This window comes from Xyrauchen texanus, chromosome 26 (assembly GCF_025860055.1).
Source record: "Xyrauchen texanus isolate HMW12.3.18 chromosome 26, RBS_HiC_50CHRs, whole genome shotgun sequence".
NCBI classification, from domain to species: Eukaryota; Metazoa; Chordata; class Actinopteri; order Cypriniformes; family Catostomidae; genus Xyrauchen; species Xyrauchen texanus.
The window spans coordinates 30,679,417-30,700,127 of NC_068301.1; the positions used below are offsets into that span (position 1 = coordinate 30,679,417).

Genomic DNA, 20,711 nt, shown 5'->3' on the forward strand with positions numbered 1-20,711 from the left:
TAAAAACAAAAAACATGGTATTTTAAAGACTGTGAAATGCATAACTGCATATACAGCACAGTGCATAATAAATACAATAAAATCATTGTTTGGGGGAAAATGACATGTTCACTGATGCGCACTAATGATATCAGCAGGGTTTATTGTTATTGATTGTTTTTTGTTTTTTAGGATAATGCCTCTATTGGACAAAATTAGCAACTCAAGCAGACTGAGTTATGTATAGTAAAATATTAATTATTCATTAATTATTTAATAAATGTTATATTAATTATACCATTTATACAGTAAAATATAGTTGACATTTAGTCTATATGTATAAATAAAATGATAGATTGTGTATTAACAATTCACTTTTTGCAGTCAAAAATGAGTCTGAAATATAAATATATTATATAAAGCTGTAGGCACTTGTGAAAAATGTTGCATAGTTAGGAGGTTTTAAAAAATAATGCTATAAATATTTTTCATTTATCACTTAATGTCATGCAAAGTCCAGTAAACATAAAAAGCTAAATCAATACTCGGTGTGACCACCTTTGCTTTAAAACAGCACCAATTCTCCTAGGTACACCTGGACACAGTTTTTCTTGGTTGTTGGCAGATTGGATTTTCCAAGGTTCTTGGAGAATTCTCCACAGTTCTTCTATTTAGTCTCAGTTGCTTCGGTCTCTCATGTAATGTCTCAGATGTCTCAGATGTCATGTTCAGTGGGGGACACTGTGTGGACCATGACATCTGTTACAGAGTGCCCTGTTCTTCTATTCTATTTGCAAAAGGGATGTTTGGGAGTCTAAAATGTATATTTCCTATTGACATCATCATGATTTGCCTTGTGTTTGTCCTTTCACCTTCCCTTTATGTTTGGATTGTTAAACTTCATTTCCCATCAAGAACCTGTTTGAGCTCCCTCACCTGTTCCATATCATCTTTGATTATTGTTCCCAGCTGTATCTTGTTTGGCCCAGTGTATATATGTCCTTGTGTTTGTTCTGTCCTGGTCAGTTCTTGTTCCCTGTCACCCTACATTGATGCTATGTGTATTTTGGGTCTCAAATTTTGGTTTCTGTGATTTCCCCAGTGTTGTGTTGGATTTATCTGCTGATTAAACAAAGGCTGCACATTGATCCTGCTCTCTTGACTTCCTGCAAACGTAACAAGCTGAAGATATAAATAACCATCTTAAGACAAATATTGTGTAACATCTTATGTGCCTAAAACATTTGCACAGTATATGTATATAAACTTGGCAAAAAAAGAAACATCCTCTCGTGGTCAACTGCTTCTATTTTCAACAAACTTAACTTGTGTAAATATTTCTATGAACATAAAAAGATACAACAAAAAAGACATAAGCTGAACAAATTTCACAGACATGTGACTAACATAAATGGAATAATGTGTCCCTGAACAAAGGTTGGGGGGGTCAAAATCTAAAGTAGCAGTCAGTATCTGGTGTAGCCACCAGCTGCATTAAGTTCTGCAGTGCATCTCCTTCATGGACCGCACCAGATTTGCCAGTTCTTGCTGTGAGATGTTACCCCACTCTTTCATCGAGGCGCTTTCAAGTTCCCGGACATTTCTGGGGGGAGTGGCTCTAGCCCTCACCCTCCAATCCAACAGGTCCCAAACATTTTTGGGGATTTAGATCCAGGCTCTTCGCTGGCCATGGCAGAACACTGACATTCCTGTCTTGCTGGAAATCATGCACAGAATGAGCAGTATGGCTGGTGGCATTGTCATGCTGGAGGGTCATTTCAGGATGTGCCTGCAGGAAGGTTACCACAAGAGGGAGGATGTCTTCCCTGTAACGCACAGTGTTGAGATTAACTGCAATGACAACAAGCTTGACGGACTCATCCACCTCCAAATCAATCCCGTTCCAGAGTACAGGCCTCGGTGTAACGATCATTCCTTTGATGATAAACGCGAGTTCGACCATCACCCATCACCCCTGGTGAGACAAAACCGTGACTCGTCAGTGAAGAGCACTTTTTGCCAGTCCTGTCTGGTCCAGCGAATGTGGGTTTGTGCCCATAGGTGACGTTGTTGCTGGTGATGTCTGGTAAGGACCTGCCTTACAACAGGCCTACAAGCCCTCAGTCCAGCCTCTCTCAGCCTATTGCGGACAGTCGGAGCACTGATGGAGGGATTGAGCATTCCTGATGTAACTCGGGCAGTTGTTTTTGCCATCCTGTAACTATATATCAGGTGTGATATTCGGTTGTACCAATCCTGTGCAGGTGTTGTTACACGTGCTTTGCCACTGCGAGGATGATGTACTTGCTGTCTCCCTGTAGCGCTGTCTTAGGTGTCTCACTGTACGGATATTGCAATTTATTGCCCTGGCCACATCTGCAGTCTTTTTGCCTCCATGCTGCATGCCTAAGGCACGTTCACAAAAATGAGCAGGGACCCTGGACATCTTACATTTGGTGTTTTTCAGTGTTAGTAGGAAGGTCTCTTTAGTGTCTTAAGTTTTTATAACTGTGACATTAATTGCCTACTGTCTGTAAGCTGTTTGTGTCTTAATGACTGTTCCACAGGTGCATGTTCATTAATTGTTTATGGTTTATTGAACAAGCATGGAAAACTGTAACGATTTCCCCAAAGGTTGACACGTAGAACAGCTTCTTGGCTTCAAGGTAAGACTCTTTAATATACACACTTTCTAACATATACAGCAGACTTTCTCATTCGTTGCTGGTTTGGGTGCAGGCACTCTCTCTCCCGAGGCTCTGTGGCTGCTGCTTTTTATGCCGCTCTCCCCATGCTTACTGCAATTAGACACAGCCACAGGTGTTAGACATAATTTAGCTCAGGTGTAAGCGTTGAATATGAAGCAGGTAGGGGAGGAGCTGACATCAACTTACGTTACTTAGTGGCGAGTTAACAGCAGTTAGCAGGAAAGACAGCAAAAATGAAGCAAATGAGGCTTTGGGGATTTTTCTTTTTTTTGGGGGGGGGCGGAGGAATAAAAACACATGTAAATGGAGAGGTGATTGAAAAACTGTTAGAGGAAAAGAACTTGGTTTGTTTAAATGATGGGAGAGGAACGAGATTAGATTTACATACAGGGAATATGTCAGTATTGGATTGAACTTTGGTGTCGAATAATTTAGCAGGGAAATGTGAGTGGGATGTATCCTATGAATCATCAATCGGAAGTGACCATTATCCAGTGTTTTGTAGAATATTACTACAGGGAAATAAACATCAAGGAAAAACAATACGGAAATGTATATTTGACAGGGCGAAATGGGAAGAGTTTAGTTTTATTTGTGAGAGAGAAATGGACAAAATAGATTTAAATGAAGATATTGAGGAGATTGATAAAAAAATGAAAACAGTATTGATTGAAGCTGCAAATTAGTCAATTCCTAAAAGTAACAGAAAAATTAAGAGAAAGGTGGTCCCTTGGTGGACAGATGAATGTAGTAGAGTAGTTAAAGAAATAAATAAAGCTCTAAGAATATTAAGAAGAACTCATAATTTTCAAAACTTAATTAAATATAAGAAAATGCAAGCAAAGGTTAGGAAAATTATACGTAATGCAAAAAGACAAAGCTGGTAGATGTTTTGCAATAAAATTGGTAGATCTACACCTGTGGGAGAGGTATGGGACATGATTAAGAGTATGAGAGGAATCAGAAGAGAATGGACATATCCGGTTCTGAAGGTAGGGGAAAAGGCAGCAATATCTGATGAAGAAAAGGCAGAAATGATAGCAAAGGCACTCATTGAAATCCATAGCTCAAATAACCTAACTGAGGAGGGAAAGAGAGGAAAGGAATTAACAAAATCAGCTTATCCTGGAAGGCTTGAGAGATGGAATGAAATGAACAGCTCAATGGATGCTCCGTTTACTATAGATGAAATTAAGAGGGCAATAGCAAGAGCTGGAATATCAGCTCCGGGAAAGGATGAAATCTGCTACGTAATGTTAAAACATTTGGGTGTTTTGGCATCTATAAAGCTGCTAGGCTTTTATAATAAAATTTGGAAAAAAGGAAAGTTACCAACTGGATGGAAGAGGCAGTGATTATTCCTATTAGGAAACCAGGAAAGGACCCATCAAAGCCAAAGAATTATAGACCAATAGCATTGACTTCACATATAGGAAAGATAATGGAAAGAATGTTACGGAAAGAATAACATTTTATTTGGAAAGCAGAGGAATTCTATAACCTCATCAGAGTGGTTTCCGGAGAGGGAGAGGAACTATGGACCCTATTATATGTCTGGAAAAGCTCAAGCTAATAAAGAATCAATGATGGCAGTTTTCTTCGATGTCGAAAAAGCATATGATATGGTTTGGAAAGAAGGACTAATGATCAAACTTGATATGATAGGAATAGCAGGTAGAATTTATAATTGGATTAAAGACTTCTTATTTGATAGATTTATTCAAGTCAGAGTTGGGAAAGCCTTATCTGGAAGCTATATGGTGGAAAATGGTACCCCTCAGGGCAGCATCATTAGTCCAATACTCTTTTCCATTATGATAAATGATGTATTTTCTCAAGTTCAAGGAGACATTGGGTGATCATTGTTTGCTGATGATGGAGCATTGTGGAAAAGGGGAAGGAATATTAATCATATTACAGGAAAAATACAAGAGGCAATTGGGGTGGTGGAAAAATTGTCATTTTCATGGGGATTCAGATTTTCAGTAGAGAAAACCAAAGCATTAATGTTCACTAGGAAACAAGGCATTGATATACAGATTAAGATGTATGGGCAAAATATTGAATGAGTTAAAGTTAAGTTTTTGGGTGTGTGGTTTGATGCAAAATTAACATGGAATGAACATATTCATAAGGTAGTCACTAAATGCAAAAAGATTTTAAATGTGATGAGATATCTAAGAGGATCAGAATGGGGAGCGAGTAGATCTGCAATGAAAAATATTTATATAGCACTGATTAGATCAGTGTTAGATTATGGAAGTATAGCTTATGAATCAGCAGCAAAAACTTCATTTAAGAAGCTGGATGTGATACAAGTTCAAGCTTTGAGACTCTGTTGTGGTGCTTTTAATACGACTCCTGTAGCTGCTCTTCAGGTTGAAGTGGGGGAAATGCCGCTTCAAATCAGATGCAAGAAGTTAATGATGAGCTATTGGGTAAATCTTCAAGGTCATTCAGAAGAACATCATCCAACAGTAAAGGTACTTCTTCCATGCTGGGAAAAGGAAAGGTCTAATCAGAAGTGCTTTGCATGGAATAGTGATGAAGAAGCTAGAGAAATGACTAAGTCAGAAAATATATATTCCTGCAGTATCGCTGTCAATAACTCCACCTTGGATGTTTCCTGCAGTATTCATAGATTTTTATATTCTGGAGTTAATGAAAGTGTATAAAGACTCTAGAAATATTGTAGATGTTGTTGAAGATCGGGTACAAACTGTATATCAAGCATTTTCCAAGTATATACGGATGGATCTAAAGATCCTAATACTGGGAGAACAAGTTTTGCTTTCAGTATTCCATCCTTAAAATATTCTGTTAATAGGAGGACATCAGATAATTTGTCAGTATACACACTAGAGATGATGGCAATTGCAACAGCATTACAGTGGATAGAAGAGACACAATTAAAAAGGTTGTTCTTTGTACAGATTCTTGTTCGGCATTACAGTCACTACAATCATTCACATCTCACAGTAGACAGGATATAGTAAACAAGATATATGAAAATCTGTATAGATTAAAGAATATGAACATAATGACAATATTTATGTGGATACCAGCTCATAGGGGGATAAAGGGCAATGAAGTGGTTGATGGGTTCGCAAAACAGGCTTTGGAAAATAAGGAGATCATGAATATCTCGCTTAGTAAATATGAAGCAAAAGCAATAATTAAAGCATATACTTTTAAGGAGTGGCAACAAAAATGGGATACAGGAAACACAGGACGTCAACTTTATGAAATACAAAGAGAAGTAGGATTAGCTAGGATAGGAAAAAGAAGCACTAAAGAGGAAAATATTTTAACAAGGTTAAGAGTTGGGCATACCATGCTGAATAAAACTTTAAAATTAATTAATAAACATCCAACAGGACTGTGTGAGCATTGTGGAATAGAGGAGTCAGTAGAAAATGTTATTTGTGTCTGCCAAAAGTATTTCAATGAATGAGAAATAATGGAAAGGGAACTTAGAAAGGAGGGAATGCAAGAAATAAAGCTTAAAAATATACTTATTCATGGAATAGAGAGTTTATTCCATTATCTCAAGAAAACAGAGTTAATTAAGAGAATTTAGTTAGGGTTTTTTTTTTCTTTTTTCTTTTTTTTTTTTCATGCAATGGGTAAACTCTGGTCCACACTCCAACACAGTAGGTGGCGATAATGCACCTTAATGGTGGTGCCACCCGCCATAAAACTGAAGAAGAAGAAGAATGGATTTTTACAAAATTATCTTTAATATACATGGTCCTGAAAAAGGGACGTTTCTTTTTTGCTGAGTTTATATGCTGGTGGCCAAACGTTTAGAATAATGTACAGATTTTGCTCTTATGGAGAGAAATTGGTACTTTAATTAACCAAAGTGGCATTCAATTGATCACAAAGTATCATTATAATGTAAAAAACGGCACCATCACTTTTTTCAAAAAGTCATTTTTGATCAAATCTAGACAGGCCCTATTTCCAGTAGCCATCTCTCCAACACCTTATCCTTGAGTAATCGTGATAAATTGCTAATTTGGTACTAGAAAATCACTTAAACACAGTTGAATGTTATTTGGTTCATTAAATGAAGCTTAACATTGTCTTTGTGTTTTTGAGTTGCACAGTATGCAATAGACTGGCATATCTTAAGGTCAATATTAGGTCAAAAATGGCAAAAAAGAAACCGCTTTCTCTAGAAACTCATCAGTCAATCAATGTTTTGAGGAATGAAGGCTATACAATGCTTGAAACTGCCAAAAAACTGAAGATTTCAAACAAAGGTCCCCACTACAGTCTTCAAAGACAAAGGAAATCAAGAGGATAAGTACATCAGAGTCTCTAGTTTGAAAAATAGACGCCTCACATTTCCTCAGCTGACAGCTTCATTGAATTCTACCCGCTCAACACCAGTTTCATGTACAACAGTAAAGAGAAGACTCAGGGGTGCAGGTCTTATGGGAAGAATTGCAAAGAAAAAGCAATTTTTTAAGCAGAAAAAAGAGAAAAGGTTAGAGTGGGCAAAGAAACACAGACATTGGACAGCAGATCATTGGAAAAGAGTGTTATGGATCTTAACCCTATTGAGCTTTAGTTGGATCAGCTAGACTGTAAGGTGTGTGAGAAGTGCCCGACAAGACAGACACATCTATGGCAAGTGCTACAGGAAGTGTGGGGTGAAATGTCACCTGAGTATCTGGACAAACTGACAGTTAGAATGCCAAGGATCTGCATGTCTCAGCATGTATTTCTGTGTATATATACATACCCTCACTTCCATTCTCCTTTGTCAGTTCTGGTTCTTATGAGTTTATGTTAAGATGTAATGTTTTAATGTGTATGTTTGGTTCCTTGTATTCATCTGTGTTTATTGTTTCACCTTCCCCATCTTCATTAGACAAGCCTGTGATTGGATACATTGCTCTCTCGCCTCATCACTACAAAATGTTACAGAAGAACTGACCTCACAAATAGATTTAGCAGCTATCCAAATACTCATGTTCTCCCAAGGAGACCGTTCATTGGAAGATCATGTCCGTGAGTTCCTTGAGCTGGCTAATGTGGTGCACGATGATGACCGCGCTCTGATGTCCTTAAGAGCCAGTCAGAATGGAGCGTGAAAGGCACAGATGCCTCAGGTGGATCCTCACTGGACATTATGTGAGCACAGGGATGCGGCTGTTAAACTTTGTTGCTCACATTTCACTGTAGTGGAAGAGAGAGGACATTCATTTTCCCCCACAGAGAATGCCCCCCGGGTGGCCATCCCTCCCACGGCTCCATCCTCCCGGCCTCCCACGGCTCCTTGCTCAACAGCTCCTTGCCCCAGACCTCCCATGGCTCCTTGCTTCAGTCCTGCCATGGCCAACGAGCCAGGGTTGCAAGCCTCGTCTGTCCCAGAGCCAGCTCCATCCCTAGAGGAATTTTCGGCGAGGGAGGGCCACAATGGTTCCAGTGGCTCTGAGCCCCCATCAACGGAGACGCACTCTCCCCTGCCTCGGCAGCCCTGGAGGCCTCCCATGGCTCCACCTTCCATAGCCCCACCCCTCGAGCCTCTCACGACTCCACCTCCCACAGCTCCGCCCTCACCCCCAGAAACTCCACCTCCAGTGGTTCTGTCCGCTTGGCCTCCTGAGATCCCATCATCTCCTGAAACTCCACCCCCTATGGCTCAGCCTGCTCCGCCACAGTCTGCACCTCCTAAATCTCAAATCTCTATGCTTGCTGCTCCACCTCCGGATCCGTCTATGGCTTGACCCCTGCAACCTCCTGTTCCTGCTCTGTGGCTGACTCCTGACCCTCCTGGATCCTTCCTCGTCATCTGCTCCATCCTGCCCTCATCCTTCTTTGGGTGCCAGGAGACGGAGGGGATGGTGGGTTCTGTCACAGCTTGTCACCATCCTTCGTTTTCAGTTCCAGAGACTTATGTTCACATTGTCTGAGTCTCTTATTTTGATATCTTGCCTGGTTTGAGTTTTATTTCCTTTTTACCTTCCACAAATCGTGGGTGTGCGCACATGCATGCATCCTCACTTCCGTTCTCCTTTGTCAGCTCTGGTTCTTATGAGTTTATGTTAAGATGTAATATTTAAATGTTTTGTTCCTTGCACTAATCTGTGTTTATTGTTTCACCTTCCCCATCTTCATTAAACAAACCTGTGATTGGATCCATTGCTCTATCGCCTCAACACTACAAAACGTTACACTGCAAAGCTGTCATTGCTGCACGTGGAGAATTTTTGGATGAGTATTCCTTGACGTAGTTTACATTTTTTTCAAATTGCAATAGTAAATTTTCATGTTATTAATGCCCTGACTATACATTGTGATCATTTGAATGCCACTTTGGTGAATAAAAGAACCAATATCTTTCCATAAGAGCATATTTTTCCAAACTTTTGGCCGCCAGTGTGTGTATATTCTACTAATGCACAACAAACAAGGCACACAGACACCGTTTAGAGTAACGAAAGGATGACTAAAAATAACAATGTTAAAAGTGTGTATAAATGTAAATGGTTTATTCCTACCATAATAGAAAGTAGCAGGTGTTATTAAATTCCAAGATGGCTTGCATAAACTGCATCACTCATAATACAAATGATATTTATACAAAAATACTGGCAGAGTATTTATTTTTTACAATACAAAACCAACATCTTATGACAATTTGTTTACAGCTTTTCTATTATAAAATTATTATAATCTTAATATCTCATAAAATATGTGTATATCATGCATTGTTTTTTAATACGTGCATGCGCCTGGTGTTTCAGCAGCCAGTCAATATCTTGCCCAAGTTTTATCCTGTTGGGCAACAAAGGTGGGCTCTGCCCAATGCAGAGTATGCATACATATCAAACCAAGGTTTATAGTGCCATATGAACCAAACATACTGTATGCATAACAATGATGGATTGTGTTTTATCTGGTAAAACATGCTCATGAACGCTGATGTTGTCCCACTGGCTCTACACGACTCAAAACAACTTATTTTGGCCGAGGGTTATGGGCTGAAATATGTGCCACCAGAAACTGAATTTGAACCATTTATATTTGAATTTGAATGGCTAAACTTGAATAATTGCATTGAAAAACTGAATTTGAATCACATCATTTGAAATTGTATTGTTTAATTAAAATTGAATTTATTCAAAAACTGAATCTGAATTGTATCATTTGAAATTGAATTTATTCGTTTGGAACTGAAGTCCAATAAAATTTGATCCTCACTGAAAATTAAACTCTCTATATATCTTCACATTCACTTCTCACAATTCAGATTCAGTTCTCAAATTCAATTTCAAGTTACTGAGACAGACATCCGGGTAGTTGGAGGATGAAGGAAGAGCAATCGAGCGCAGATCGATAGATAGCGTTCATTGGCGCACAGGACTCCTCTTGGGCCAATCAGCACCAATGTTTTGGAGCACAGTACGTTACCCGCCATGAAACTATGGAATTACGATTGTGTCAATAATAATGAATGTAACTTTATAAAACTGAACGTAACTTTTTCAGAAACTATCAAAAATATTCCATTACAAAAGAAGAAAAACACAATTCAAATGAAAAAAAAATGAACTCAGTCGCACGAATTTAACAGGCTCTTCAAATATGCTTCATTTTTTGTTAATGTTTTTCAAAGATTCGTTTTCGCAAATCGTGGATTCTGAATACATTGCCACAGATTTCGCTTACGCTTCGCAGTTTTTCGTTTGCTGTTTTGAGACAAACCTCTCGTGGGGGTGGGCTTAACAGTGATCTACTCTGATTGGATAGTGAGCTTTTGATGGACAGGTGCTCTCTGACCCGGATGTACAGACGTCACTCAGTGGCGCGCATATTAGAAAGCTCTCGCGGTGATTTGTAGTTATGCAATACGTCGTGCTTTGTTGTATTACTTACTAACAATATGTAAATAATATTTGACCTATAATTATATAATTTAATATTATATGAGACCTTCGATCGTCTAATAATCGTCTTCGATCAGTCTGTAAAGATGAGCTCTCAGGAGAGACACGGAGCGGCATCATCCTCCTCTTGTCCTTCAAGGCAGCTTGAAGTAAGTTCGTGTTACTGAAGTAACCAATAACATCGATAAAACTTTTATTCATGTAACGTTACAGTGTGCAACAGTTCTGGCTTTAGTTTGCAAATTTATTGTTGTATTGTAAATGCATGCTAAATAAAATGTTGCTGTTTTGTCATTGTCATGACTGCAAAACTGAAACCTGGCCATATCTTGGTCCACTGTTTGACTCTGCCCTGACTGCTGAACGGACTGCTGCTGACCCTGCCTTGTGCTGGTATTCCCGAGCAACTGGTTAAGAATTTCAAGGTTGTTATTACAGATGCAGCATCTGCACCAAGATTTCTGCCTTGCTGTAGAATGAAGACCAGTTTGATATCTGCACTGTCTACATTGACACGTCCTTGAATATAGTAACTTTGCAAAAGAGCAAACAATCAAACTACATAACATCATGACATGACATCAATGCATTGCAAACTTGTGAATGACAATAAAAAAATTATGATATTTTATATGTGTTTATCAAAACATTGTGAATAAATATAATAAGATATATGCAATATTCCACCACTGTGTTGAAATTTAGAGTGTTTTCTGTAAAATTAGAAAATTGTATCGATGTTATTGGTTACTTAAGTAACACGAACTTACTTCAAGCTGCCTTGAAGGACAAGAGGAGGAGGAGTGGAGCATTTGTTTAATAAGCAAGGTCTTTTATTCAGATATTCAGAATTTCTTTCTGAATACCAAATACCAGTAACCCCAAAAGAATTTGCTACAGTAATGGGTGCTATTCCCTCTGGTTTATGTATGCATTTTAAAAACCGTAATTACTTCACACCAGTATCTACTGCATCCTTTCCTAAACCTTGTGATACTTCTGTTGGTCAAATCTGTTTTTCAGAGTCGCAAGCTGTTCCACCTGTTATTTCCTTTTGGAATAATTTGTTTGGTAACCTTAATTAGAAAAAATCTGCTCTTTACAGCAGAAATTCATTATCACAAATAAAGTGAAAGAAATTTCCTTTAAGTTGATACACAGGTTCTATCCTGTTAAGAAATGTATACAAAGATTTAAATCTGACATTGAGCTAACATGCTCTTTTTGTGTGAATTCTGATGAAACAGTGGTTCATTTATTTTGGTCGTGTCATTACACTCAGAAGCTCTGGAATGAAATTGATGTTTTTATCAAGTGTAAGATTTTGCCAGGCTTCTCAATACATATGAGAAACATTATATTTGGGTATTTTGATTCAGACCCCACAAACGAAAATGTCTGTTTTGTTATTAATTTAATTATTTTCTTAAGCAAATTCTATATTCACAAATACAAATTTTTAAACTGTAAACCTATCTTCTCTGTCTTCTTAAAAGAAATAGAAAATTATCTAAATTTGATTTCAGTATCTACTAATAAGAAAGCCATAAGGACTGTTAGAATCTGCATTGCATTTGATCTCTTCATGTGAACATTTTTGTGTGATGTAATGCCCTACCTCTTCTTTTATTGTTATATACATTATTATTATTATCTTTTTTTTTTTTAATTATTATTATTTTTTCTATTTATTTTTGTCTTCTTTATTGTTTTGGTTGATATTATGTGATGTACGTATGCTTTCTCTTTTGTATGTTCCTGTTCTTTGCATTAAAAAAACATATATATATATATATATATATATATTTTTTTTTTTTTTAAATAAATAAGAGGAAGATGATGCCGCTCCATGTCTCTCCTGAAAGCTCATCTTTACAGACTGATCGAAGACGATTATTAGACGATCGAAGGTCTCATATAATATTAAATTATATAATTATAGGTCAAATATTATTTACATATTGTTAGTAAGTAATACAACAAAGCACGACGTATTGCATAACTACAAATCACCGCGAGAGCTTTCCAATATGCGCGCCACTGAGTGACGTCTGTACATCCGGGTCAGAGAGCACCTGTCCATCAAAAGCTCACTATCCAATCAGAGTAGATCACTGTTAAGCCCACACCCACGAGAGGTTTGTCTCAAAACAGCAAACGAAAAACTGCGAAGCGTAAGCGAAATCTGTGGCAATGTATTCAGAATCCACGATTTGCGAAAACGAATCTTTGAAAAACATTAACAAAAAATGAAGCATATTTGAAGAGCCTGTTAAATTCGTGCGACTGAGTTCATTTTTTTTCATTTGAATTGTGTTTTTCTTCTTTTGTAATGGAATATTTTTGATAGTTTCTGAAAAAGTTACGTTCAGTTTTATAAAGTTACATTCATTATTATTGACACAATCGTAATTCCATAGTTTCATGGCGGGTAACGTACTGTGCTCCAAAACATTGGTGCTGATTGGCCCAAGAGGAGTCCTGTGCGCCAATGAACGCTATCTATCGATCTGCGCTCGATTGCTCTTCCTTCATCCTCCAACTACCCGGATGTCTGTCTCAGTGACTTGAAATTGAATTTGAGAACTGAATCTGAATTGTGAGAAGTGAATGTGAAGATATATAGAGAGTTTAATTTTCAGTGAGGATCAAATTTTATTGGACTTAAGTTCCAAACGAATAAATTCAATTTCAAATGATACAATTCAGATTCAGTTTTTGAATAAATTCAATTTTAATTAAACAATACAATTTCAAATGATGTGATTCAAATTCAGTTTTTCAATGCAATTATTCAAGTTTAGCCATTCAAATTCAAATATAAATGGTTCAAATTCAGTTTCTGGTGGCACATATTTCAGCCCATAGAGGATGTCATTACATTATCTCGCTCTCTTCAGTCAGAGGTATGACACACTTCCTGATTAAAAACGGTGGAGGGGTGACACATACTATTCACCGCGGGACATTCTAAAACGCTTAACGTGGCTTACTGTACTAATACAGTGATATTGAAAGACCCAACTCAGTACACATCATATTAATAAACCATACTATGTATAAAAAAATAAGATGAGTACAAAATATGAACGCAACGCGTGTAATTACACGTTAAGCATTTTCTTCCCAAAACGTGTAATTACACGCGTTGCGTTCATATTTTGGACTCATCTTATTTTTTTATACATAGTATGGTTTATTAATATGATGTGTACTGAGTTGGGTCTTTCAATATCACTGTATTAGTACAGTAAGCCACGTTAAGCGTTTTAGAATGTCCCTTCACCGCAACTATCTCTCTCTCTGACAAAATTTAACATGAGTACAATTGCTATAAAGTGATCTGGGGCATTACCAGACCAGTAGCATGCTTGATGGTTCCAAAACAGGGGCTAAAATAGTTACAGTGTTGCAATTTCTTCATGGTTTTTTTGGCTTTCATAAGGTTATATTTTAAAATGACATAACGGCTGAACAGCTCTATCAACACTTTTCATGTGCAACCACTGAGCGGAGCCATGATGGTTCAAATAGCCTGTTTACTGTTTCTGGTCTCTACATGTAAAAACGACCGAAACGAGCGATTCAGATGGAGAACAATAACCATTTAAGTGTTATTTGGAGTGAAATTTTATTTTAGGTCATAACAACTCAAAGTAATGAATGATATTAACATAACTAACCTCAGACCATTGCTTCATGACATCTACATAATCTGGTGAGGCACTGTCAAAAAAAAAAAAAAAACGGCCTCAAATCTGTTAAATATCTGCACGTTTTTTAAAATATTTAAAAATGTAATACTTTTAAACATCACATTACCCGATACAAGCGAAAACACCTGGACACCGGAAATTGAGGCGATTCGTGGAACACTTCCGCGTTCAGGATAAAGGTGGATATGTATATTATATTTATGTAGCCCATCCATATGCTTAATAAATATAGGATAATAACAGATACAAGCTATAATGAATTCTTGAGGAAATATTGTTTAACCAAAAGTAAAACAGGAATCAAGTGGGGAAAAGAAGCTAAATCTAAAACATCACATATACAAATTTGAAAGACCATATGGGAAAACAAATTTGTATTCAAGCCTTTCTATAAAATAAAGCGAAACAATTTCCCTCTACCGCCCTATTTTTATTTATTTATTAAACTTCTTTTTTTTTTTTTTTGCCCCATGACTCTGACGTCACACAATGACAGTCATATGACTTTACAGTCGCGGATGTGAAACTGGTCTTATTGTCATGTGGCGATATTCCACGATTCAAAACCTGTAACAAAACAACAAATTATTTAATCAAGAACCCGTCGTTTCTCTTCTGCACTGTTGTGGGGAACAGTTGCATGGTTTGTCTCAATGGATTTTATTCGACATCTTTGGATTGTACTTTGTATTACAGTGTTTTCGTGTGCTCGTGCAGACAACTTTCAGGTAAATACATGTGTTTAAAGGAATATTCCGGGTTCAGTGCAAATAATTCTCAATCGACAGCATGTCTGGCATAATGTGGATTACCACAAACATTTTCTTTAATAAAAATAAATATCGTGGTTTCAGTGAGGCACTTGGTGTATAATGGAAATGTATGGGGCCAATTTTTGGGAGGTTTAAAGATAGAAATGTGAAGCTCGTAATAAAATCCCTTTAATTAATTCCCATGTTAAAACTTTATATTATTTGAGCCTTCAACTTGTTTAAATCGCCGTTTTTACGGTCGTTTCAGGGTTTACAACGTAAAGTCGCCATGAAAAATATATAAATTAGCTATAACTTTACACCGAAAAGGTTAATAAGTGATTTTATCACACTAAAATCATGTTAACACGCACATTGTTTATGTCTTGTGGCTATACTTTTGAACCAGAGATTATTTTAGCGTTTACTGATTGGCCCCATTTTTGCTTTTTTTAAGAAAAGGAGGGTCGAATCTAAATTCATTTTTGTGGTAATCAATATTATTCCACAAATGCTGTTGATTGAGCTTAATTTGTATAGAGCCCAAAATATTCCTTTAATGACGTGGTGTCCCATAAATTGCTATGTTCTGTTATTAGTGTTCAATAGTACATTCAAGTATATTATGCAAATTATCTGCCTTGTTTCCAGGTTTTGTGTTTCAATGAAACATTACAATCCTAAATGTGATCCTGATTATTGTGATGTTGGAAACTTTTCTCCAAGAGACCAGTATTCAAGCCTACTCTTTATTACACAACCAGTGTTCCAGTTTGAGAATTCATTCATTCATGCCCAAAATATTGACTTGTAGTATATGTTACACAGATATCTCTATTAAGATGTTTTTGTCATAGAATAACTTCCGGTATTACATTGAGGTGACACTACACTTGTTGTTTTATTTATAATGTTGCAAGTAGACTTATTTACTTGTTTTTTTTATTGCATTGTAATACCCCACACTTCCCTTGTACAGATTGACCCACTGATATATGAGGAGCAGCTGTTGTGGGTTGGTGGTGGAGCTGGTGAGGTGAACACCTATCGGATCCCTCTGCTCACCTACACATTAAAAGGTAGTTTGCTGGCGTTCTCTGAAGCCAGAAAACAGTCCTCCAGTGACATCGGGGCGAAGTTCATTGCAATGAGACGCTCCACAGACAAAGGTAGACCACCCATTTTAACCATCTCATTAGCATATGAAATACTAATATTAAGTTTCATGTATCATAAACCCTTTGGGTTGTGGTTTATTTGAAATCTCTTCCTTTTCTATCTCAGGAGCCACCTGGTCCCCCACCTCATTTATTGTGGATGATGGTTCTCTAGCAGATGGGTTGAATCTGGGTTCGGTTGTTGTGGATGAGGAGACTGGTGCAGTGATACTCATCTACTCTCTGTGCTTCCACCGTTACCAGTGTAACCCCTCCAGCACCATGCTGGTGGAGAGTCTGGATGATGGGCTCAACTGGAGCGCCCCAAGAAACCTCTCCATTGAGCTGGGGGTGAAGAGCTTCGCTCCTGGGCCTGGCTTTGGTATACAGGTGTGAATTACCATGACTGTCAAATGAAAGGTTTATCTATCTTTGTCAGTAGATAATGAGATATTTATGACTTTATTTTTCTGGTTATGTAACAGAACAGTAAAACAGGCCATTTTAAACAATGATTAAAGGAATAGTTCACCCAAATTTTACTCACTCTCAGGCCATCCATCATGCCTTCAATGGCATGGTATGGCATTCAATAAAAGTTCAACTCTGGACCACTGTATTATACATGTGCATGCATGATGCGTCTGTGTTCGCAGAAACGCTATCACCCTAATGTTGGCCGTTTGGTGGTGTGTGGCCATGGTTCCATTGCTGGTGATGGAGTCTTCTGCATCCTGAGTGATAATCATGGGAAATCCTGGAGATATGGAGCTGCTCTGAAGAGCATCCCTTACAACCAGCCTAAACAAGATCTGGACTTCAACCCAGATGAGTGTCAGGTAATTGTCAGAAAACTTTTCAATGTTTAGTAAATGGGATTCAAATGTTAGTTCACTTGAATCTAGTTGACCACTGAATCTAGTCATTATAATGGTTTTTAGTCTATATCCACATAAGAGACATTTCTTAACAGTATGTCACTTTGTGTCTTTACATCTTCAGGGTTACAGTTATCGGCACGTTGATTTTAAAATGTGACGGCCATATGAATAACTACAGTATTGAACAACACAGAATAGGAATAATTTTAGTGCTTAGAAGCTCTACTTTACAATGCACGTAGCCATTATGACCAAAACCGAACAAGTGCTTTGAAATTTGCTGGCAAACAAGTAATGGTCTGTTTTTAACATTTGTGATTGTTAAAAACATCAAACTGATCAAATAGACATGTGTCATATGTCGTTGGAAAGCTCTTAAAGAGTAGAATGCAACCAGCCTATAAAATAAAGCGAGTAATAGATAATACATGTCCTTGACATACATGTTAAATGTATCAGTTAGGGAGTGGCGGTGGTGGCGTAGTGGGCACATAATTGTTAATCAGAAGGTCGCTGGTTCAAACCCCACAGCCACCACCATTGTGTCCTTGAGCAAGGCACTTAACTCCAAGTTGCTCTGGGGGTATTGTCCCTGCAATATGTGCACTGTAAGTCTGCCAAATGCATAAATGTAAATGTAAACAGGTGTTGCTTATAAGCCATATTGTCACCTTTAACTTCAGGAAAAATAAACACAACAAAATATATCATACCATTACCTAGAGGAGGGGATTCACATTAAAACAAGCCCACACACAATGTAATTGAATGCATAGATCATTAGATAATCCACACGAAGCACAATGTGCACACAGCACAGTATGTGCTATCTGGCTGAAAACATGTTAGTTTTCATGGATCAGATGATTTTATCAGAAATAATGTAGTACGTTGTTCAGCCTCATGGATCAGCGCCAATTACATTAGGATTCAGATAGCTGCAACCAGAGGTGGAAGTCATTCAAATATGGGCAGAGAGGATTGTTCACTCTAATTATGACCACCAGGACCTGGTGTTAAGTACATGACCGACTTGATGACTCAATTGACACAGAATGGAATTGAATGCGATCTTGTTACTTGTGCCTGCATGCTTTGAAGTGAGAGCATACCTTAAGATGTTGTATTTGCAATTAATTATTATGTGCAGTTATTATATTTTATTTGTTTGTTGATGTTTTTGGACACTAGGATTTTTTTTTTTTTATTATTGCTATAACTTTTGTTTGTTTTATCACATCAACACAAAATTTTACTCCGTTACAGGTGACATGATTGGGATCAAAACAAAATGGAGCTACTTTATTTTCTAGCTCAAGTTTTCTGCTTTTTTTCAGTGGTTTCTTCATTATGAGGCTAAGAGTCTCATAATTTATCATAATCATTAAAAAGTTTGAAAAGTTTTCTTTAAAACTATACCAAACAATTGACCCTTGTTTGTTTGTGTAGTTTTAAGGCTTTAATTTTGGGCATGCATGTAAAGTGAAGAATTTTAGTAAAAAACAAATTTTTGGCATTTTGTTTTTAAATATTTAAATGCTGTTGAATCATTAAAAAAATAATCGAATCAAATCGTGACCAAATTTGAGATTTCACGATACATCTTAATCATTAGGTAAAGAATCGTAATCTAATCAAATTGTTGTCAGAGCAAATATTTACACCCCTGGTAATAATCAAACACATAAGAGGCATGGAATCAGTAGTATCTTAGAAAATAAAAGGCATTACAATTCTGTGGAAATCTGCAGAGCTCAGTAGACAAAGCTTCCCTTTTGCAAGTAACCAAAACTAGTAGACTTCCTACTTTGTTTAACACATTTTCTCTTATTTCATTCATTTCTATCTGCCATATCTCAGCCAGTGGAAATGCAGGATGGAAGCATAGTCATCAATGTACGTAACCAGAACAACTACCACTGCCGCTGTCGAATAGTGGTAAGGAGTCTGGATGGAGGCGAGTCTCTGCCCGTAGAGGAGTTGGTATTTGACAAAACACTGGTGGACCCTGCTGTTGCAGCCGGTGCCCTGCAGAAACAAGGCGTTATGTATTTCACCAACCCAGCCAACTCTCAACATAGTGAGGAACAGCAAATGACAAAATCTTTTTTAGAAATATATAAATTAAATATATTTAAATTTCTTAAGTGTTTCAACTCTTTTCCAGGGATCAATCTGACTCTTCGCTGGTCTTTCACTGATGGACAGTCATGGGAAAAGGAGGCGGTCCAGATCTGGGCAGGGCCAAGTGGTTATTCCTCTTTGACATCACTCAAAGGGGATTCTCCCGATGACAAGAAATATATCTTTGTAATTTATGAAAAGGGCCATAAAGAGTACATTGAGACCATCTCTTTCGCTAAAATCCATCTATATGGAGGCAAATAGAATACAGGAGGAAAAGCTAAGAATAAAGGGAAATTCAGGACTTATAAAAGACATATTCTAAGCTATGGTTTCAGTTTGATCCAAAAACATTTTGCCAATAACTTTTTGGTTTCCGACTAGTCAGTGCCATTGGACTGCTTGGCTAAAGTCTAAATTAGAGAAAGTTTACATGAAACATAACATGAACCACTCAAAGAATCAGAAATCTGAAATCATTTTGATACAATTGTGATTGTATTCACTGATGTTTTAACTTTATAATTTCAATGCACAAAATTTACTATAATAGAAGTGGCTTGATAAAACATTTATCAGTTTGATCAAAATATTCATCAGTTTCCTGAAGTTAAGACTGCTACACCTGCAATTGCACATGGGTTTCATGAGATTGTACAGTTTGATTGTTTTTAAACAGCTCATGTGCTGTTTTTTTCTTGTTGATTTTAATTTTTTTTTAATTTGTTGAAGAGGTTAAATGATTGTATATGTTGTACAGTATTGTAAACTAATCTTCATATACAACCCCAATTCCGAAAACTTTTTTCAAAAAGTTGGGACTGTATGAAAAATGCTAATAAAAACAAAAATGAGAGATTTGTAAATTTGAATCACTCTTTTATTCCTTTTAAATTATATTCACCCTTTGCTATATTGAAAGCAAAACAACTGCACATTACCTTGTGAATTTCATTGTTTTTTTTTGTTTTGTTTTGTTTTTTAAATAAGTAATTTCAAATCAGTTGATTGCAACATGCTCAAAAATGTTGAGACGGGGGCAATGTAAGACTAATAACAATTTGACGAGTTGAAATAACAAGGCAATGTGAAACAGGATATGTTAATCAGGTGAGGCAATTGTTTCATAGCACTGTATACTGTACAAGGAGCCTCCTTGAATTATAAATTATAATTATATTGTGTAAATATAGGGACAATAGTTATAGGGCTATATTTTTGAGTAAGAAAATTAAGATAATGCTTATTCAAAATAACCACTTCAGAAAAGGGTTCAACACTTTCTGTTCATTTCAATCACATTCATAACATCTGAAGTATTCTAAAAATCAATTTATCTCCATTGTGATTGGGTCGGTCAATATGAGCCCACTCTTTTTCGCTCCACTTAAGAAAAACAATGTGTTTTATGTGGCTCTAGCTGGTGCAAAAGGGGGGACTTTTACCCCAATTACCATCCTTTCATTTATTAAAGTTATTAAAAGAAGTTA

General features: G+C 37.0%; 1 protein-coding gene across 1 annotated transcript; it reads left to right on the forward strand.

Moving 5' to 3' along the window:
• The first annotated feature begins 14,812 nt into the window (after positions 1-14,812).
• Positions 14,813-20,075, forward strand: LOC127620100 (sialidase-1-like). The gene is made up of 6 exons (XM_052093201.1): positions 14,813-15,035; positions 16,039-16,228; positions 16,344-16,606; positions 16,873-17,055; positions 18,958-19,177; positions 19,265-20,075. Exons 1-6 carry the CDS (start codon positions 14,961-14,963, stop codon positions 19,483-19,485), a joined length of 1,152 nt encoding a protein of 383 aa, XP_051949161.1. The 5' UTR covers positions 14,813-14,960; the 3' UTR covers positions 19,486-20,075.
• The last annotated feature ends 636 nt before the right edge of the window (positions 20,076-20,711 follow it).

Excerpts from the sequence above, each read along its gene's own strand:
- LOC127620100 (XM_052093201.1), top strand. The coding sequence starts at position 14,961 with ATGGATTTTATTCGACATCTTTGGATTGTACTTTGTATTACAGTGTTT. Across the intron at positions 15,036-16,038 it reads CTCGTGCAGACAACTTTCAG|ATTGACCCACTGATATATGA; the intron begins GTAAATACATGT and ends TCCCTTGTACAG. Across the intron at positions 16,607-16,872 it reads GGCCTGGCTTTGGTATACAG|AAACGCTATCACCCTAATGT; the intron begins GTGTGAATTACC and ends CTGTGTTCGCAG.